Source organism: Papilio machaon, chromosome 7 (assembly GCF_912999745.1).
Source record: "Papilio machaon chromosome 7, ilPapMach1.1, whole genome shotgun sequence".
Taxonomy (NCBI): domain Eukaryota; kingdom Metazoa; phylum Arthropoda; class Insecta; order Lepidoptera; family Papilionidae; genus Papilio; species Papilio machaon.
The window spans coordinates 1602666-1624727 of record NC_059992.1 but is presented as its reverse complement, the minus strand read 5'-3'; the positions used below and the strand labels follow the sequence as shown (position 1 = coordinate 1624727).

At 30.8% G+C, this 22062-nt stretch overlaps 1 protein-coding gene across 2 annotated transcripts in view; it reads right to left on the bottom strand.

Annotated features, from left to right (window-relative positions):
- LOC106709990 (polypeptide N-acetylgalactosaminyltransferase 2) overlaps window positions 1–22062 on the bottom strand; it is a 57301-nt gene that overhangs the window by 18265 nt on the left and 16974 nt on the right. The window contains exon 2 of one of the 2 annotated variants that reach the window (XM_014501920.2): window positions 830–838. The exons of the other annotated variant lie outside the window; for it this stretch is intronic. Within the exon in view, the coding sequence (XP_014357406.1) occupies window positions 830–838 (9 nt within the window). The remainder of the gene's footprint in view (window positions 1–829; window positions 839–22062) is intronic. 2 annotated transcript variants of the gene reach the window in all.

Here is a 22062-nt window from a genome sequence, read left to right as displayed (position 1 = left end):
CGTAGTATTATTAATATTTAGGTTAATATTCGTTTATTAATACTGATGAAAATAAAGTTTTACTTGTGATATTAAATCTTAATCTTAATTATATTAATATCATAAATGCGAAAGTTTAGATGGATGGATTTTTGTTTGAAGGTATCTCCGGAACGACTCAACAGACTTTGATAAAATTTGACACAGTTGAAGGAGTTAATCTGGAAGAACTCATAGGCTATTTATTAAGTTGTTTTTTTAAATTCGCACGGACGGAGTCGCTGGCAAAAGCTAGTATTTAATAAATACTATAAAAGTCATGTAACTAGAACTTAAGTGAAACGTACGCAAGTCTAATAAAATTTATATTCGCTTTCAAATAACCCGTTTTGTAACTTTATTCCCATCATTAAGTGTTTCTAAATTATTTAACATCCTTCATAAAATTTAAACAAGTTTCTAGAAGCTTTTAACAGATAAATGCAATTTAATCAATTATAGCCTTTATTTCTATTTGTGATTAAAGTTAATTTATTTACAGTTATATTCTAATATTATAAAGAGGAGATTTAATTATTTGCATTGAACAGGCTCAGAAACTACTGCTCCAATTTCAATAATTCTTTCACTGTAAGGAAGCTATACTATTGCCGACTGACATAGGCTATATTTATTACCAGGTTTTTTTTATTGCGCGCGGATGAAGTTGTGAACAACTGCCGGTAATTTATAAAATATCTTATAATAACAAATAAAAAGTATAGGAAACCTTACATAATTAAACTGAATTGAAAATTTAAAGGTTGACTTAGCTGCTATTGTTGACAAGGTTTGTAGGTTTTGGACTTACATCGTGTATCTGAAAAGAAAGCAAAAAAAAAAAAGTTAAAGGTTTTGCTATTGAAAAAAAAATAGACTGTCATTCAATTGTTTATTTAAATTTTGATTACCGAGGAAAGAATTTTCTAAATTGCTAACCCTAATTGTTATGAATGAATTTGTTAAAAGAAAACATACTATTTCAAAGAATGTATGAATGAAAGAAGCGTACGAGCATAACAACGATAGCGCCGGCGAGCCTTCGAAAGTGTAAGTGCATTGTAAACACTGAGCCGCGTAATTGTAATTACTAAGGAAATATAACTGACCCGTTAATTTGTTAATTAATTAACTAATGAATATTTATTACTATACGCTTTACGCTTAATGTGATTTATTATTTGCACGTGGTTTACTTTATTGCTCGTTGTATTTTAGATTTACATCTTATTATTCATACATTTATAATTTTAAAATTATAAAGTGTTATTTCTTTCAATCAAAAATATTAACAAGGTTCGTGTCAAATATCTGTAACCTCATCTTATCTTTAAGTTTATGTTACAAGCAGATATAAAGTGTTGTCTGAATACAAAAAGGTAATTAATAACATATATGTAATTGTGACAATTTCCGTATCGAAAATGAGCTAGGAAGTGTGGAAAGTGGTAACTACAGTTGACAACGTGTGCGCTAATGTCACGCTCGGGCAGCGTAACACGTGACGCGACGTGACGCGTGACGTAGCGTGAATGTGAGACAGTTTAATTTGCTTTGCGCGGGAAATTCCCTTCATTGTTTTATTTTTCACAAACAATGGTGTTTAGAGTAAAGAGTTTTTAGGTGCGGGGTTACTTTGTCGTTTTATGTTAAAAACGTTATCTGTTATGCAATTAGACAAGATCTGATTTCCTTTAAGAAAAATGGTAACAGACCAATAACTCTTAAAGTATAAAGTTTTTATTTCTAACTTTTAACTTAATATGTATATACGAGGTTTGCAAAGTTTTATATAATGCTAAGTGTTCAGTTTTTAATCAAGGGTTTCTGCGCCGTCGTTGCACCACCTTGCCTTAACGAGGACTCTCTACGAACACTACAGTTTTTAATCGACCGGCAGGGTGCCTACTTTGCATAGCTCTTGAGTCTTGAGAATATAAGTCAAATGCGTTGCCAAGACTTTTTGCTATTGTGTACGTGCTGTATCATAAATTACTTTATTGATTTAAAGAAAGTCACTTCATAATAATAGTTAATATGAATTCCATGATGCTTTTTAAAATTATACTGGTTCAATATACAAAAGGAAAAGAAGTATAGAGAATATTGAAAATATTTTACATTAAAATCATACAGAATCGAAAAAAATTAGTTCCTTTAGATTAACCAAACCTTTCACGATTATGTATTGATTGTACCCACACATCCCACTTTTGTAATCCCCTACGTCTCGTTAAAACCGAATCAGCTGCTTCCGTGACGCAATGCCGGTCACAAGATTACGTCAATGAGATCTGCGGCTGCTCGCGGCTCGCTAATGTAATAAGAACCGGATCTGACATGTCCGCAACGTCAAGGACACTAACTTTCACAAATACGGATGTACCAAATGTTGTATATGTTAAATATTTTTATGTGAACATTACTTAAGGAAAGATGTTAAAAAGTTAAGTTTAAGCTTGATAAAAGTGACAAACACCGATAACTTGAATCTTTAAGAATAATAATAATTCTAAGTTTAAAGTTTAAAATTTAATTATGTCGAATTGAATCCAGTTTAACTTAAAAGTCAATGGATCTGTAGCTTATTCAAACCTGTTTTTTTAATACTTTTTAAGCAATTTTATTGTAAAACTTAAATAAAAAGTTGTGGCAATAATGGGCAAAAAATCTCTCAAAAAAATTCCGCATCCGCCATCGCTCCCGCGCATACGTGGTCTGACCTTTACCTACGCGTCACCGCGTTGACATTTCACTCGGAGCCCGTGACAAGGTTACGTTCACGATCCATGACAATTTTTGACACACATAGTCATGTCATGGTCACAACCTGCGACATAAAGATGAATTCATTAAATCGATTACGATATTATAAGTCATTTGGCAACTTGAACATTGACCATATCTTTGAGATACATAAACTGGATTTTATTATTTTTTATATTTTTATATAGCATTGTTGTTATCTTTAGTGAAATCTTTTATAATTACTTACTTAATGACCCAAACCATCTTATGCTTGCAAAAGTTATGACTGAACATTACAAGAAGTGTGATTTTTGTAGAAATGTACACACATACTTCTTCAATATTGTCGAATCGCTTTATTCATTCCTTTTTGTTGTAATTAAGACAGAGCTACAAAATTCATGGGTTAATGACAATAATTTACTCAAAATACTTTAACTTCGGTATTTGGTAACATTCAAAATTTAATTACTTAATACAAAATATACAATGTGTATTTTTATTGACTTTCCGCCAAATGGAAAATAGTATTGTCAAAATTTTAAAGTTATAAGGCAAAAAAACTACATTAGTTTATTTTTCGTAATAGTGCTGATTCACTTTGCGTTAAATTTTGCGTCAGAATTTTTTTTACATATGATTATCATCCCGTGGTATGTGTTTATACATACTTGGTTGTCTCCAATTATCATATATTTACTAACTTGTACGTAATTATTTTGAAAATTATACTCAAATAGTTTAGTAGCCATTGCAAATTTTTATACAAATCTAGTCTAAGTTAAATCCTATTATTAAATCAGACATTTATTTCAGAGCTTATAAATATCTAGCTAATATTAGAAATATTGCTACAAAATTCTTGACTAGTAGTTTCGAGTTACTCTAAGTATCTAGAAAGGTCAACTTAAGGGTCATTCGACGCCAACTATGAGGACAGTCGTAAATCTATCTCGTTCTTAGACTTTACGACTAAGGCTATTTTGAGAAAGATTTATTTACAGAAAGATAAATTTAGAATTTTATCTTTTTAAATATCAGTGTTTTAAAGTCTCATAATTTTTGCATTTCTATTTATTTTCTCGCTCATTTTCGAGTTTTCCTTCGCGTCCATGTTGAAGCTGGATTTATAAATGTTGCCTTCCTAAAAAAAGCTGGATGAAAAATGAGTTTTCAATTTATTAGACAACATTACAAAAAAATAAACATATTATAAATTTAGATTAAATATTAATATAGATTAGAGTTCTAGGAAAATCTATCGTCACTGATTTGATTTTTTTTTTCGTTTCGTTAATATTATCAAATGTTGGTAACACAGATTAATGCATTAACATGTATTCGGAACTTGTTTCCGCACAAGGCATGGCGCTGAGCGCTAGAACAGGTTGGAAAGCATTGAACGACTCACGGTATAGATTTCTAGTCACGATCTAGACTATCTAGATTCATTAAATCTTATATTCTGTGACAAAAAAATCACTAGCTGTCGCCCGAGACTTCGTCCGCAGCCAATGCACTATTCAACATTGTAATCTATCTCTGTTCCAAAATTCATCCAGATTCGTCCGTCGTACCGTTGTCGAGTTGCGTAGTTACAAACATCCATACATCCATACAAACTTTCGCATTTATAATTCTAGTATGACATTTATACTTAGCATTGTAATCTGAAACTAAATACTAAAAAAAAATTACGACAAATTTCATATTCAATAACAATTCTTAGTACAAATATTATACATGAAAGTAAAAAATATTGTAACAATATTATCTTTCAAAAACACGGTTAAATATGATATGAAAATATACAGAAGTGGCCCACATTTGTGACCGGACGAGCGAGCACTCTATGTTATGTCAGTAATCTCTGCCATGACGCTCTGAAACAAAAGTTAAATGTTACGAGCGAACAATTAAGTATGCAGTTTTATAACCCGACGATACGACGACGACACGATAAGTGAAGTTTTAACTATTTTCTTAATAAATGCTGACAACGGTATTGGTTAGGGAAGTTGTAGATTTCTTATCTTTGTGACTTAAAGCTCATATTACTATGCCTACAAGATCATCCTTCTTTTATATATTTCATAAATATACCGCTTTTTTGTTCTTTATAGATTAAGGACCAAATAAGCACCGAATTAAACAGTTAAAATTGTTTTCTAACGCCCATTATATTCAAAAACAACAGAATAACTAATGGCAAATACGATGTCTAGTTATTAAGAAAACACAAGATAGTTTCCTTGAAGAAACCCTCATTTTTGTAAAAGGCAAGTCGCAGTTGATTTCACAACAGTTGTGTCAGTGTTGGACAAAAAATGCTAACTGTGAGAAAAAGGGGAAATTTGTTGATATAATTTAATATGTGTGATTCATTCTGTTATCACTAACACTGTTCAAATAAATTAGTCACTATCAGTGGCATTAAAGTTGACAGTATTATTAATAGTTTACTCCTCTTTCGTCTCGTAAGGTGTTAACTGTTAATGACCTTTGCAGACCGCCTAAGATATTTACATCGAATCTTTGAATCAATATTGTTACCGACTTGAATACTTGACACGTTATTGTTGTTCGTGTCAGCATGAGAGATCATATTTATCTGGTTATAGTCTCGTGTTATTAAATTTTTTTATTTCTGTTTATTATACGTTATACACGAAACATTTATTTTTTATTGTTATCAAATTTTCTCACGTACTTTTAGTAAAGAGTTTTTTGTTAAGGAAATTACTGGCAACAAATAAACCGCAAATAAATATGAAAAGAAAGTTATTTATAACTACTTTTTTCCATAAATATGTAATATATAGACGAATGACGTCATATTTGCGAGACTAATGATTTTCAACATGGAATGCCCTAGTCTTTCTAGAGTTAATGTGAGTGACCTAAATATAACACGAAACGTATTGCTCTTAGCGCTTGTTATTTATGACTGTGACTCAGCACATTGTTACCACGACAATGTGAGCACATGTTTATTTAATTACTGTTATTATGCATCAGAACTGTTACACCGAAAGTTTATCACCGGGATGTTATGAAAACATTTGATACTGATAAATGGTTATGATTTTTTATTTATTGTTTACGGTTATTTTACGAGTACATTTTCTAAGTTAAGTAAGTAGTTTATTAGGACACTAGCTGTCGTTCGCGACTCCGTCCGCGCGGAATAAAAGAAAAAACTTAGTAGCCTATGTGTTCTTTTTATGTGATTTAGTTGTACATGTATGCTAAACTTGAAAGAGAGCTAAGAAGCCGTTCTAGAGATACATTCTAACAAGCATCCATCCATTCATATACATCGAAAAATTCGCATTTATGTTATTACGAGTAGTAAGATTAGTAGAACATTGAATATAAATTGTTGTTATATTTTTTATTATCTCCACTTCTTCAATGGGCCTGAGGGAGATGATAAAATGTTTCAACAGTGGAAACCCACGTTAAATAACTGTTATATAAAGAACTGGTGAGTACAGTTGTTGGAATAAAAGTGTAAGTTTCGTTGTCGAAGTCATTGAGCCTGTACAAATAAATTGCCTTAGATTAAGCGCAAGCAATGAAAGTGAAAGTATCGTTTGAAAGTGAATTTATACGTATCATTAAGTAGTTCGCTTTATCATTTTGACATTTTAACATTGTGTAGTCAAAGATATCTGACTTTAACTGATACATCTAGTTTTAACGGTCAAAAAGAGATTGTGTTCGTGAAGGAATGTGTCTTGCATAACTTTACTATGGTTGACGTCATGAATGGTAAAAAAAAAAAAACTAAAATACATTCGCGACTGGATCAGATCAGATCTTAAAATTACAATCTATTTACTAGAAGTTGTAGAGCATGACATTTTAATAAAGGACATGGGTGATATAAAACGAGATGCGATAACAAATATAATAAATAACATTGGCGTGTGGCGAAATCGATCTGAACTGAGCGCAACAATAGACTTGCAGCATAGAGTAGCGTGGGCTAACTTGATCCACTTGCCTGCCATTGTTGTCTAACTAATTAGACATTTTATAATTTAAAAGATGTTTTTGAACCGTAACATAGATAAGGTCGATTGCACAAATACCCAGGAATAGATGAGAATATGTAGAACAATGCATATAAAATCTTTTGTATGTTTTGCAAAACAACAAGCAGATGTATTATATTTATTGCTCTCTATTTTATCTAAGTTAGAAGTTTTTTACGAATATTACATATTTTTATTGTTGTTTTATTGCTGTTTTTTTTTTTCTACCATCTTATACCAAAGTGTTACGTAACCAAGAACCATCAATATAATAGATTAACCTCACCCAGAGTTTAAACACGAGATGTACTCATCTGTAAAATTTGATTGGCACATTTATGTAGATACCAGACTGGATATGTTAGTTAACAAACAGTCAGATATTTCTACAAAGACGGTGACAAAACATATATAAAAAAATTGCTTAAGTTGCACCAAAATTTTTTAATTACACAAAATGTTCATAGTTTTTAAAGTAGATTATCGTAGATTTAGTTGGTAATCTTATGAACAAAATCAATTACATATGAATATAAGTAAGCAATAGTTGAACTAAATGGCAATAAATCAATTTTATTACACATTAGAATAGTTTCACCTACGCTAGCCACTTCCGGTATATCCGGCTGACCAGCATCGATGACTGCGTGGGCCGGGCTAGGTCAGTTATCTTATGACGATTTAATTGGACGATGCGAAAGTTATTCACTATAATAATATTATATTAAAAGTATATTTTTATAATTGTGAAAATATAGTTGTATGAACGCAGAATTTTTGGTAATTAGCCGACTTCAAAAAGAAGGAGGTTATCAATTCGTCTGTATTTTTTTTTTTTTTATGTGTGTTACCGCGATACTCCGCCCCTGGTGGTCCGATTTTGATGAAAAATATTTTAATCGAAAGGAAGTGCTTGCAGGTGGGTCCCATTTTTTTGTTTTTTTTTTTAAATAACTAGAAGACTAGTAGATTTTGAATATAGCTTCAAAATTTGTTGCGAAGATTAGGGACATTTTTGCTTTCAGCGCTTACGTAGGCTAAACTATAGGACCTACATAAAAATGATATTGTTATTTTGGAGTCGGTTTCGGCCTAAGTAGGGACATAAACGTAAGTATGTCTAATACATCTCAAATATAAAATGTCATCTATTTACTTCGGCCGACACCGACTGCGAAATAACAATAATTATACAATATAGACATGTTACAAGAAAGAAGAGAACTTTCTTTAGAGTTTAGAGACACGCAAAATACGCGCTTGTCGTGGAGTTGCGGAAAACTGAGCCCCTACTATTAGAGAGCGCAACGAGAGCAACTACTAGAGTTTAGAGAGTTTTCATGACATTATTTTGTTTCTTTTTAGTGAATTTGTTTGAAATTGTTTTTTTATGTTACTTTTGAATGCATTTTGTTTGAATTGGTTTTTTTTAGGTTACTTTTGAGTGCATTTTGTTTGAAATTGTTTTTTTATGTTACTTTTGAGTGTATTTTGTTTGAAATTGGTTTTTTTAGGTTACTTTTCAGTGCATTTTGTTTGAGATTGTTTTTTTTTGAAGTCGGCTATTTTTTTTTCTTATTTTATATACTTTTCAACTTCCTTAATCCTTTGCACATACTGTTTTAAAATCGTAAAAAAATTGGATTGGACAAAAGTCTTGTCTTGTTTTTATTCTACGAATCAACTGATCATTTTAATATATTTACGTGTTGTTTTCAGCTTTAATAATAATAAAACTTTTATTGCAAACACATGTTCCATACAAAATCAAATTAGAAATTAAATAAAATTACAACACATATAGACGTGTCCACATGGCTAATACGGGACAGTCCAAACCCGCTCTATCAACAATTAATTGCAGGTAGCTGTTGGCGCATTCACATCTTTTGTATGGGTTACAATTACTTCGGAAATCCTTACTAATATTATAAATGCGAAAGTAACTCTGTCTGTCTGTCTGTCTGTCTGTCTGTCTCGCTTTCACGCAAAAACTACTGAACCGATTTAAATGAAATTTTGTACACAGATAGTCTAGAGCCTGAGGATGGACATAGGCTACATTTTAACGCGAAAAAGGGGTTGTAAGGGGTTGAAAGGGGGGGTGAAAGTTTGTATGGAATTATCGTCATTTTTACAGGTAGAAGATTGAAACTTATTTTCAAGGCTAATTTGATAAAGATAAATATGAAATTAAATTTTTGGAAAAATTTTACCCCCAAGGGTGCTAAATAACAATAGGGGATGAAATTTTGTTTGGCAATATGTGAGGTTTTGTTGAATGTTTTCTTTAATATGTTTTGCTATTACCCTTACCAATATTTAATCTAGAGCCTGAGGAAGGACATAGGGCATATTTTAATGCGAAAAAAGGTTTGCAAGGGGTTGAACGTGGGGGTGAAAGTTTGTGTGGAATTATCGTCATTTTTACAGTTGGAAGCTTGAAACTTATTTTTGAGGTTGCTAATTCTATATAAATAAATATGAAATTAATTTTTTGTAAAAAATTTACCCCCAAGGGTGATAAATAACAATAGGGGATGAAATTTTGATTGGCAATATGCTCGATTTTGGTGAATGTTTTTTTTAATATGTTTTGCTGTTATCCTTGCCAATATTTAGTCTAGAGCCTGAGGAAAGACGTAGGCTACATTGTATCGCGAAAAGGGAGTTGTAAGGGGTTGAAAGAGGGGGTGGAAAATTGTATGGAAATATCGTCTTTTTTTACAGTTAGAAGCTTGAAACTTATTTTTGAGGCTGCTAAGTTGATATAAAGAAATTAATATTCAATATTTGAAAAAAGTTTACTCTTAAGGGTGCTAAATAACAATTAGGGATGAAATTTTGTTTGGGATTATTTTAGATTTTGTTGAATGTTTTGTTCAATAGGTTTTGCTGTTACCGTTACAAATATTTAGTTTAGAGCCCGAGAAAGGATAAAGACTACTTTACAACGCGAAAAAGGGTTTGTAAGGGATTGAATTGTCATTTTTACAGTTAGAAGCTTGAAACTTATTTTTGAGGTTGCTAATTCTATATAAATAAATAGGAAATTAAATTTTTGTAAAAATTTTGCCCCCAATAGTGCTAAATAACAATAGGGGATGAAATTTTGTTAGGCAATATGTAAGGTTTTGGTGAATGTTTTGTTTAATATGTTTTGATGTTACCCTTACCAATATTTAGTCTAGAGCCTGAGGAAGGACAAAGCCTACTTTTTAACGCGAAAAAAGGGTTATAAGAGGCTGAAAGTGAGGGTGGAAATTTGTATGGAAGTATCGTAATTTTTACAGTTAGAAGCTTTAAACTTATTTTTTAGGCTGCTGATTTGATATAAATAAATATGACATTTGAAATTTGTAAAAGTTTTACCCTCAAGGTTGCAATGTAACAAAACGGAATAGGGGATGAATGTTTGTATGGGAAGATGTTTATGTGAATATTTTGTAAGTTTTATATTTTTTGGCATTTTTTATAAGTTTAAGTAAAAACCACAACAACAACATAATTCTCGACCCGTAACCCAGAGGGGTAGGCAGAGACCCAGGACCTACATTTGGCGCGGTCCGGGCACACCTCTTTCTATGTTCTTCTACATACATCAAAGCATAGCACGTTGGTTAAATAAAATAATTAGCTCAAAAAAAATGCTACCCAAAATAGTATTTCACGCGGACGAAGTCGCGGGCACAGCTAGTATTTAATATTTTAAAGTAGATCAGTGCAAAATGTTCCGGGTTCGGGTTCTCACTGGTTGTATAACTTAGTCGTGACTGCCCGAGTATTACGAAACCTTACTGTTACCAATAGCGGCTTTAGGATCACAATCCAGGTGTAAACTGATATTTGTTACCTAGAGGTACTCATGCACGTCTGACTAAATATTATTTACTAGTCATTATTTAAACTAATAACTAGATCTTAATTTATTTAAGCACGATATTTATATCCGATCTGTTTTAATTTCTAAAAGTTATTTTTTATTTAGAATATTTAACTAACCATATTTTATAATAAGCATTTGGGGAATTATTATTTTTTTTGTCATATTGCGGCTTTTTTACATATTTTTTTGAGCATTTCTCCTGTGAATTGGAGGATTATTTTATTTATTAAAATGGACAGAAAGATTTCTTTGTGGAACAGGTCTTGTAAACGGCTTGTATCGTCTAAGATTTCAGTTGAATTTTCCTCTTGATGACTATCGTATAGAGTTAATGTAAATATTATTGGTTACACGTTATTACGTAGGAAAGCGGCAAGTGTACTTGACATCTTGACCTTGTATTTCACACTAGCATCTAATATTTGTTAATAAAAATCTTTACAATATCGTAATGATGTGTTAAATTGAGAATGTTACCATATTACTTATTTGCACGTAACTCGTAAAGTTTTTGTGCAGTCTTCATTTGTTTTTAATGTGTAGACGTGATTAATATTTGACATTGGGGTAAGATATAATTATAATTAAACAAAGAATAAGTCTATTAAAAGGGGGAACGCTGCCAGTATCTTTGAAACCTTGCCTAAAGGGGTTCTAAAGGAATTTATATTTGTGATTTTAAAGAAATAGGTCATGTTCTATGTGTATATTTGAGATTGTTAAATTAAATAAATGTTCTAATAATATCTCACTTTATTAAATAAAATTTCAAGTCAATAAAATGGGCGTAAATGTAAATTTGCTCAGAAAGATTAAATCAGTGGTTGTAAGGAATTATGACAGCTTTTGTTTTATTAAAAATATTGTATAGGAGGCAGGATTAAATCAGAAAAACTATTCCTTCGCTACATCGTACATCGTCATCCGTTGTCGAGTATGTTGTATTTTTCCCTAAATCCTCACATAATCTTGGACAAGAAATTAGGAGGCAGGTTTGAATCACCATACCTTCGTAATTATTTGCCATTTTTCGTTAATTCGTACATCGTCATACCGTCATCCTGTCTGTCGTCTATCTATTTTTTTAATGTCAAACAATTAAAAAATTTAAAATAAAATCCTACATATATTTATAACACGGGTATGTTGTGGTCTTTGCCATTGAAATTAAAAACAAAGAAAATTGTGTTAACAGTTTTTTTTTACGGCTATTAAGGATTAGTTCAACCTGTGTAGTAAACAATTTAAAATTTGCGGACTCACTTATTGAATAATTTCTAAAAACAAACCGTGTAATAATCGTGAAGAATTGCGTTTTTGTAAGTTAAGAATATATTAGAAGACTAGCTGTCGTGTCGCCCGGACCGTCCGCTTGGAATTAAAAAATAGCCGACTTCAAAACAAAAAAAACTATCTCAAACAAAATGCGCTCAAAAGTAACTTAAAAAAAACAATTTCAAACAAAATGCACTCAAAAGTAACGTAAAAAAACAATTTCAAACAAAATTCACTCAAAAGTAACATAAAAAAACAATTTCAAACAAAATGCATTCAAAAGTACCATAAAAAACAATCTCAAACAAAATACACTAAAAAGAAACAAAATAATGTCATGAAAACTTCTTTCTTTCTTTCTTCTCTCTTTCAAAAACCCTCTAAACTCTAAAGAAAGTTCTCTTCTTTCTTGTAACATGTCTATATTGTATAATTATTGTTATTTCGCAGTCGGTGTCGGCCGAAGTAAATAGGTGACATTTTATATTTGAGATGTATGAGACATACTTACGTTTATGTCCCTACTTAGGCCGAAACCGACTCCAAAATAACAATAATTATACAATATAGACATGTTACAAGAAAGAAGAGAACTTTCTTTAGAGTTTAGAGGGTTTTTGAAAGAGAGAAGAAAGAAAGAAAGAAGTTTTCATGACATTATTTTGTTTCTTTTTAGTGTATTTTGTTTGAGATTGTTTTTTATGGTACTTTTGAATGCATTTTGTTTGAAATTGTTTTTTTATGTTACTTTTGAGTGAATTTTGTTTGAAATTGTTTTTTTACGTTACTTTTGAGTGCATTTTGTTTGAAATTGTTTTTTTTAAGTTACTTTTGAGCGCATTTTGTTTGAGATAGTTTTTTTTGTTTTGAAGTCGGCTATTTTTTTTTTCTTAAAATGTTTGTTTTATTTCTCAATTTTTAGTGAATTTGAAGTTTAATTACAAATTTCCTTAATACGTATAAGAACATAAATAAGACAAATAAAGAAAAGGACTTTCCTATTTAATATGTGTGTACTTCAATTCAAAAACTAATTTAGAATACACCAGATAACCACTTATCCTTTAAACAATGAAATAATTATCAAAATCGGTATACAAATTGAAAATTAACGAACTAATACATCGTAGCGTGCCTTTAATTTTGTCCAGCCGCGCGCCGCAGTAGCATTTTTCGAATGCGCGTAGTTTTTAATAATTTAATATCTTCCAAACTATTGATCAGAATTACATAGTTTAAAGGCTAATGTAATCTGCATTTAATACTCTAGCCATCAAACATATTTATTTGGATAAGGATTCATATCGAATATAATATAATAGCGCCGTAAGCTTACGACGCTGGTTTTCGTGTGCAATTTAATCGAAGTTTGTTCATAATAACATGGTTTTTGTGAGACATCCATAGATGATAGATATATGCCACCTGAGACTTTTATTTAGCAAATTTAAGGATCTATAATTACTCGATACATCATTTTAATGTAGGTCATATAGTTTGACCTAAGTAAGCCCAGAAAGCAAATTTGTGCTATTCATTGTAACGCGATGTAGCATTTTTCGTTTCCGCGTAATTTTATTCTTACGATATCTCCTAAACTATTAGACAGAATGATATAGTTTCAATTGCAAATATAATCTACATTAAATTATCTTGATAATGAACATATTTATTTACATAAGGGTTAATACTGAACTTGAATAATAGCGTCGGAAATAGGGCATGAATTTAATTAATGTTTCTAAAGAAAAAAATGGTTATTGTGAGAAAACTATAAAAGATAGATATATGCTATCGCGGACTTTTATTTAGCACATTTAAAGAGCTACAATTCGCCATACATCATTTTTATATAGGTCCTATAGTTTAGCCTACGTAAGCGCTGAAAGCAAAAATGTCCCTAATTTCCGCAACAAATTTTGAAGCTATATTCAAAATCTACTAGTCTTCTAGTTATTTAAAAAAAAAAGCAAAAAAATGGGACCCACCTGCAAGCACTTCCCTTCGATTAAAATAATTTTTATCAAAATCGGACCACCAGGGGCCGAGTTTCGCGGTAACACACATAAAAAAAAAAAAAAAAAAAAAAATACAGTCGAATTGATAACCTCCTTCTTTTTGAAGTCGGCTAAAAAAACTTAATTAGTAGCCTATGTGTTCTTGAAGACTATGCTCTAACTATATGCCAAATTTAGCTGAGTTCACAAATTTCACTGTCATTTGTAAAAACAGATGAAAATCTATTGTATCTATTTAATCTAATAAATTGCAAATAATCAATTTTTGTTAAAAAGAAAAAACTGAATGGTTTTGAGAAAGTTTTACAAATAAAAATTACTAAATATTAAAAATACAACAATAAAAATTCCAATTTGATGGATGTTCAAAAAATCACTTAAAGTTAGTGTTCGATCAAAAAATTCTCTAGTAATTTTCTAGTAGTTTCTTAAAAACAAACAAATATAGTTTCTTCTTCAATTAATTACATTGATAAATAAATATTATAAAGAGAAAATATTAGACTGTATTTAGCTTTGAATAGGTTTCGAAACTACAGAACCGATTTGAAAAATTCTTTCAACGTAGGAGAGCTATATCCCCGAACGACATAGGCTTTATTTATTACTAGATTTTTTTAATTTCTATAAAGTCACGGGCAACTAGTAGTTCCTAATACATTACTGCAAATCTTTATATAGACTTAAGTTCGTTAAAGCAATTCTACCTAACCTAGTCATTTTATCATTGGGACCAATCGTCGGGTTAATTGTCAATTTAATAACTCCGTGTACTCTCGCGTTAGTTTCCCTGACAACATTGATGTAAGTGAAAGCCCAGCAATATGGAAATGGGGTCAGTTACTGTGCCGATATTGATTTAAATTATTACGTCAATATTGCAACAGAATTCTAATTCCAGATTTAATATAACTAAAGTTATTTATTTTTATTTATCATCCCAATAAATTTAATTGTAAATGATCATAATTTTAATAATTTAAAATTAAATTAATCATCTTATTTAAAACTTGTTTAAATAAAATTAAAAAGCAAAAATATAATCAATACATCGATGAGTAAGATAATATTCGATTTACGACACTAACGTAAAAAATGCAAGAGTTGACTACACGTGTTCACCTTGTCATGCGTCTTTTGTTAGTGACCTTTGTAAGAATTAACATCCGCCTCAGATCTGACGTTATTATGTTCTAGCTATGCTCATATTATATATATTCAAAAGTTTGTTGCTATTCTCGATAAATAGTCGAAAAAAATCAGTTTTATAGCTACGACGATCGAAAGGTAGATCCAAAACAAGGTGGAGAGATGATGTAGCAAAGTCTCAGACTAGGATCTTGAGGACAGAGCTAAGTGGAAGATAATAAATAATAAAGAATATTGTACAAGCTCCAGTATGTGAGTTTGGTTTTGGAAAAGAGGGAGAGATATATGAACTTTTAAGTAAAAAAAAAAAAACTTAAGTAGAGTTTAGTATAGTCTTCCAAACTTGCGGTTAATTGCTTGTTTGGCAGAATAACTCTACATTTCTCTATCTGAAGGACTCCTGTCACGTAGGTAATAATGTTTAAAAGGCGTATAACGCTTGTACTTTCGAAAGCGACTTATTTGGGCTTTCTCCGTTTAGTGAAATAGTTACTTTCTAGTTTAGGCGCGCTTAGCGTTGCAAAGGGTTGCTAGCAGCATCGAGATAGTAAAGTTATTTTGTATTCTATAAGCGTTATTGACTTCTCTGAAGGAAACGAGTAAATATCGAACGATTTTCTGCTCGGTTTTGTAAATGTCTCTGTGAGTAGAATATATTGCGGAATGATATAGTAAAGACTGTTTAAAAAAAACAATGCAAGAACATTCTGTTACAAAGTTGACAACACTTTAATTTGAATCTAAACTTAGTCTTAGACAAACGTATGATATGTAAAATGTATTTAAATTAATTTTAATCTAATATATAAAATTCTCGTGTCACAGTTTTCGTCACCGTACTCCTCCGAAACGGCTTGACCGATTCTCATGAAATTTTGTGAGCATATTCAGTAGGTCTGAGAATCGGCCAACATCTATTTTTCATTTTTTTTTAACTGCGCTCGGACGGAGTCGCGGGCGACAGCTAGTAATATTATAAATGCAAAAGTTTAGATAGAGGGATAGATGGATGTTTGTTAGTGGGTATTTCCGGAATGGCTTACGGATCTTTATGAAATTTGGTATAGATGTAGAACATAGTCTGGAAGAACACATAGGCTACTAATCAAGTTTTTTTTTAATTCCGCGTGGACGGAGTTTCGGTCGACAACTAGTATATTTAATAAATTATATTTAATGATGAATAAATTAATACATATTATGTGCCTAAAATTGACTATATATGTAGTTCAAACCATTTAAGGTCACGCAGTGAGTCAATAATTTTAAATATCCAAGTATCCAAAACATTTGACCTGGATTAAAGTAAAATCAATCTGCATCTCTTACACAACACACGGCGCGGCGCCAATACCAATCTACTTTTTTCGCCGCATCCTTCGTATTTTAATGTGAGCAAGGAATTTGACGTGAAAGTTGTTTTATACTATTCGATAATATAACGTAATAATTGTATATTGTGAAGGGAAGATGGAAGAAAGTATAGATAAATTGAATGAAAGATTATTATTGGTGATAGAATAAACTTAGAGTGCGGTTTCAATAATAATGATTAAAGGTAGTTTCTGAGACAAAAATCTCCGTTTAAAACATATTGTAATCTCTGTTTTGTCAAAGATAATTACAGGGGTGACGATACAGAGATTTGGTCTCAGAAACCAACGTTTATAAAATTAGTAATATAAGTAAAATGCGTGACCTGTAACGCAACGTTTTTTGCCATTGCATTTGCGACCTTTTAACTTATTGCAAAACTGACTTCGCCATTTGAATTTTATACATACTAAAAAATTAACATTAAAAAAACAATTACTGGTATTATTGTGAAGTTTGTTAGTCGTTACCTAGCTCAGTGTTAACTTCCGATCTCACGACAATGAAATTGTTGGTCTATGAAAATGTCGCAATGTCGTGGAAACGAGAACGCAGATCAATGGATAAGAGACTAGATTAATCCATTGTTATAGCATTGTATATAATAACATATACATTGATAACATTGTTATATATAAAGTGTTTATATTTTGTGAAATCGCATAGGCTATTTCATAAAATACATTTTTTTATATCATAAGGTGGCAAACGAGGAAACGGCCATCTGGATTCGTCGCAATTTCGAGGCGACCGTTGCCCATAGACATCCGCAAATGCAGATGCGTTGCCTACCTTTAATATACGGAGAAGGGGACGCACAGAAAGAGGATATTTCTCCTTCATATGCGTCCCCTTCCCATACATTCCTAATATAAAAAGGGTGAGAAGGGAAAGAGGACTAAAATTAGGCCTCCGGTACCACACTCATCAGACGAAACGCGGAATTGCTTCCACTTGACGCCTGTCTTCTGTGTAGTCGTGGTATTGCACCAACAAATACTGTTGTTGCGGGATCTACCACTGTAAAATGTGACCATATGACCGTATAATTCAGGTCTCAATGTGTAAGGCTACTAACAATAGAGGAATAGAACTATAGTTGTTTTTTCAGTTTGTTCTTCCAGACTATGTTCTATATCTATGGAAAATTTCAGCTAGATCCGTTCAGCCTTACTGGACAATGATTAAAAAAAGTTATATTTAAAAATTTAAATTCATGTAATCAATTTAAATCAAAGCTAGTAAATTATCAACTAAAACGTCGACCATATTGTATTATGTATAGTGTGCGATATTTTTCTCGTCTAAGTGATTTTTTCTTTGTCTTTTTGAAAATAAATTCATTAAACCTATACTCTAAGGTATCAAGAGTACGTAGGAAAAACAAGCAACAATAATGATTCAATAAAAAAAGTTATAGGAAAGTAGAGACTGGTAGAGTTTCCGTAGATCAAGTGAAACGCTTACGATACGAGTTTTCCACACTTTTCCCATTAAAGTTGCTTTAACTAACGTGTTATTGATAACGATCAAGACACCGAGATATACAATGTGACAACATTATACTACACTAAGTGATAATATATTTGAAAGTTCTATTTATGATACTCTTGTGGCCTTTTAACCGCCTCTGTATTAAATAATTACGGTTATTGTGTATACGAGTATTATGGTTCTAACTTTTTAATAAAAGTGAAAGCTAATAAATGGACAGCCTGGGAAAAAATTGAGTTAGAATGTTTAAAATAGAACTGGTTTTTTTGTTTTAATCAAATTTGAAGGATCACATTTAATCTAGAATAAATTTATAAAAAAAAAATGCGAGACAACTTTTGTGGGTAATATAAAAGTATAGCGTAAGTATATTTGGGAATATATTTTTATTAGCTGACGCTCGCGACTCCGTTCGCGAGGAATTTAATAAAATAAAAAACTAATATGTAGCCTATGTGTTCTTCCAGACTATGTTCTACAACTGTGTCAAATTTCATCAAGATCTGTTGAGCCGTACCGGAGAGTATCTACCGTGCAAGTATCTACTTTAAATCAAAGATCCATCCATCCGTCTATCCATCCAAACATTCGCATTTATAATATTAGTAAGATTTATTGGAACAAGTTGCGCTATAAATTTGTCACAATCAAAACGACGAAACGAAGTGAAAAATATCTCCAAGTTGAATTTAGAGTGTGAAAATAAAAGTTTAAATTAGATTTTCTTTACAAAGTACGAAGCGAAGTTTTTTTATTTATTAACAACGTAAGCTGTGACATCAATGAAAAAAGATTAAATTTAAAAAGTCAACTCTATTCATTTAGAAAATAAACTTAGTTTCCATTTTATTAAAGTTACATTACATTTGCAGTTACAGAAAAAATTTACTTTCATTACAGTGGGCCTAGTACGAATATTTCGATAGTTCCTATATAACAAAGTAACAAATTGATGATTTTTACTTATTTATGTTATAAGCTACGTCTTAGTCTAGTTAATAAAATGAACTAAACACAAACACACATTTACAGGTGTTAATTTGTTTTTTTTTTTTGCTAAAGTGCTTATGCGGCATCTTTTCATACATGGTTAAAACTTTGAGAGCCTTTCCTGTAAAATTGTCAATTTGCATATTGGCCTTTATACGTAGGAGCCATCGATTTGTGACAATTGCCTTCGTATCATTGTTATTTATGTCAAAATGAGATTTTTGGTGTACTTTACGCGATGGCGATTATCACAAATATTCATATTAGGCCCACTGTTGATTAAATTCTCAACATTTATTTAAGTATTTATTCGTTTTTATCATGAGATTATTGTTAACTAGCTTTTACCCGCGACTTCGTCCGCGCGGAATAAAAAAAATGCACACAAGATAAAAAAGTTCCTATGTCCGTCTCCTAGTTCTTAGCAGTAGAACTGATTTAGCTGAAAATTGATGGGGAGGTACCATCAATTTTCAGCTAAATCAGTTCTACCGACCTTGAGTTATAAATAGTATAACTAACACAACTTTCTTTTATATATATATATAGATAGATTTTACCATAACGTTAAATTATTAATGATTAAATATTAAAAGAAATAATTCTGAAGACTGAAATAACTTAATTAATTGATTTCATAATTTACGTTTGCTTAAAAATAATAAAATTATTACAATATACATTATCATAAAAGTAAATAGTATTTATGTAATAAAACAATTATGTAGAATACTTGAAAATAACTTTTATGTCTATTATTGTTTATGTTCCATTTATCACGTCCCTCACTTTGTTCTCAATCGTGTGAATGTGAACTCGTGCGTTCGTAAATCAAATGTAACGTGAAGAAATTGGTCGCGCGTAAAATGTTTTTATGTTGATTGATGACGTTTTATAATCTTACTAATATTATAAATGCGAATGTTTAGATGGATGGATGTTTAGAAATAGGCTATTTATTACGTTTTTTAATTCCGAGCGGACGGAGACGCGGGCGACAGTCAGTACAAGCATAAAATGAACAGTAGTGTGTCGCGGCTAGGGTTAAAACAATTGGATTAATACGTATTTTCATCTTATACATTCTGTTTGACAAAGAAGTTATTAACATATAAATATTTTGAACTCTACGTTAAAAATTATACTAGTAGTAGTAGCAAGAATTACATTATTACAGTCACATAACCTTAACTAAACTTACATTGTTGTACGCCTTTACGATTTCATATGTCTTATTCTACCTATATATGATAAAACAACGCTAACAATGTGTTTGAGTACGAAACTGGAACCTTAATAAACATGTATAAAAATTAAATCGTATTTAACGCAATTTTTATATTTGTTTTTCGATTCATAATTATTATTCGATCACACAAACTTTGGGACTGACGTTACTACTTGACTACGACTAATGACGTCACTAATTTTAAGACATTTCAATTGAAAACATCTTTTGTTTATTAGAGGTTAGTCATCAATAACACAGAGTAATAGTTGTCTTTAAATATTTGTACAACATTTAGCAACGTTGAGCAAAAATCTATTAACTCAATGGACCAGTTACCGCGCAACTAATGCCCGTTAAATTGTTAATGTTTCAGTAGAAAATTAATTGTTAATACCTGGACGGTTGAAATTATACTTTCTGAAAACAATGTTGTTATTAAACGTCTTATATTTTAATCCATTGTGAGACTTTTCATTTATATATTAAGCAGGATTATTGAATAATTAAAAATAAACAGTGCATACATTACTTTGGAAATTGCTGGCGAAAGATTTGGATACCAACTTACTACCTGTACTATTATAATGGTTTTCTGCTGCTAATTTCATTTCCAATTAATTAGATGTTTACCTGTAAAAAAAGTTTTTTTTATTAATGACTGTCACTTTCAATGAAAAATTTATGAGTTTATTCCAACTACTGGCACTTTATAAACTTAATAAAGTTATTAAAAAGATTTTTTTTTTGTATAAGAATTTTCTATTATACTGAATATAATATGGGAATATCAAAATTGCAGTAGTTTGTATTTACAATATCTTGTTTAATAATATTTATTATCAAAGGGATCTAAATCATCCCTTCAATATCAAGAAATCTGAATCGAATATTGAACGAATTTTATAATATCGCATTTAACAATATAAAATATGTTTAATTTTTTAGGTATATTACAAAGTGGCAAACGAGAAAGCGGCAACCTGAATTCACCAAAATGGCGAAGCGACTGTGGCCCATAGACATCCGCAATTGTAGATGCCTACCTATAAGCAACGCAGGAGGAGACGCACAGAAAGAGAATATTTTTCTAAGGGTCCCCTATGAAATTCTCTTCCCCTTCCCATCCTTTCTTTGTAACTTACTGCTGCATTTTATCTTACTTAATTCAAATATTGCCGATTTTTAATCCAAAGTTGCATAGTACGATGTTACTTTAACCCGCAAAAAATTAATTAATTGTTTCATCATACTAAATGTTAGATTAACTTTTCGTTAAGTTAAATCTATTTATTTAGATTCAGACGTTACATAAAAACTTTTTGTCAGTGACGCTCTGATTGCGGTGTCAATGAGATCTTTCGATTTGATAATACCGTTTTTACTAAATTGTCTCTAGAACGAATATAAAAATTGAAAGCACTAACAAAATAATAGTGTCTATTTAATTGGTATTAAAGTTTAGGGTAAAACGTCCTCAATTGGCTGTCGGCTAAGTTTCCTTTTTTATTATTAGTTTTTTTTTTAAATTGAAAATATTCGTATCTTTGATGACTTTGCTTTCTTATCTTCTTTTCTTGTTTTAGTTTTAATGATTTTTTTTGTCAATGGTACTCACAACTCTTAGCCCTTCGTAAATATTATCTTTTGCTAAAATATAAAGTCCATAAAAGTGATGAAACTGTGTCATATCAAGACTATGCAAACAGCCTCTATCATTATCTTTTTCAGTTCAGGCACAGATAAAAATATTTATTCTTCTTTTAATTTTTAATTCGGAATTGTTTCGGATTACAAATATTTGAATTTAGAACGTTTTTAAAACTAGAACAAATTAAATGA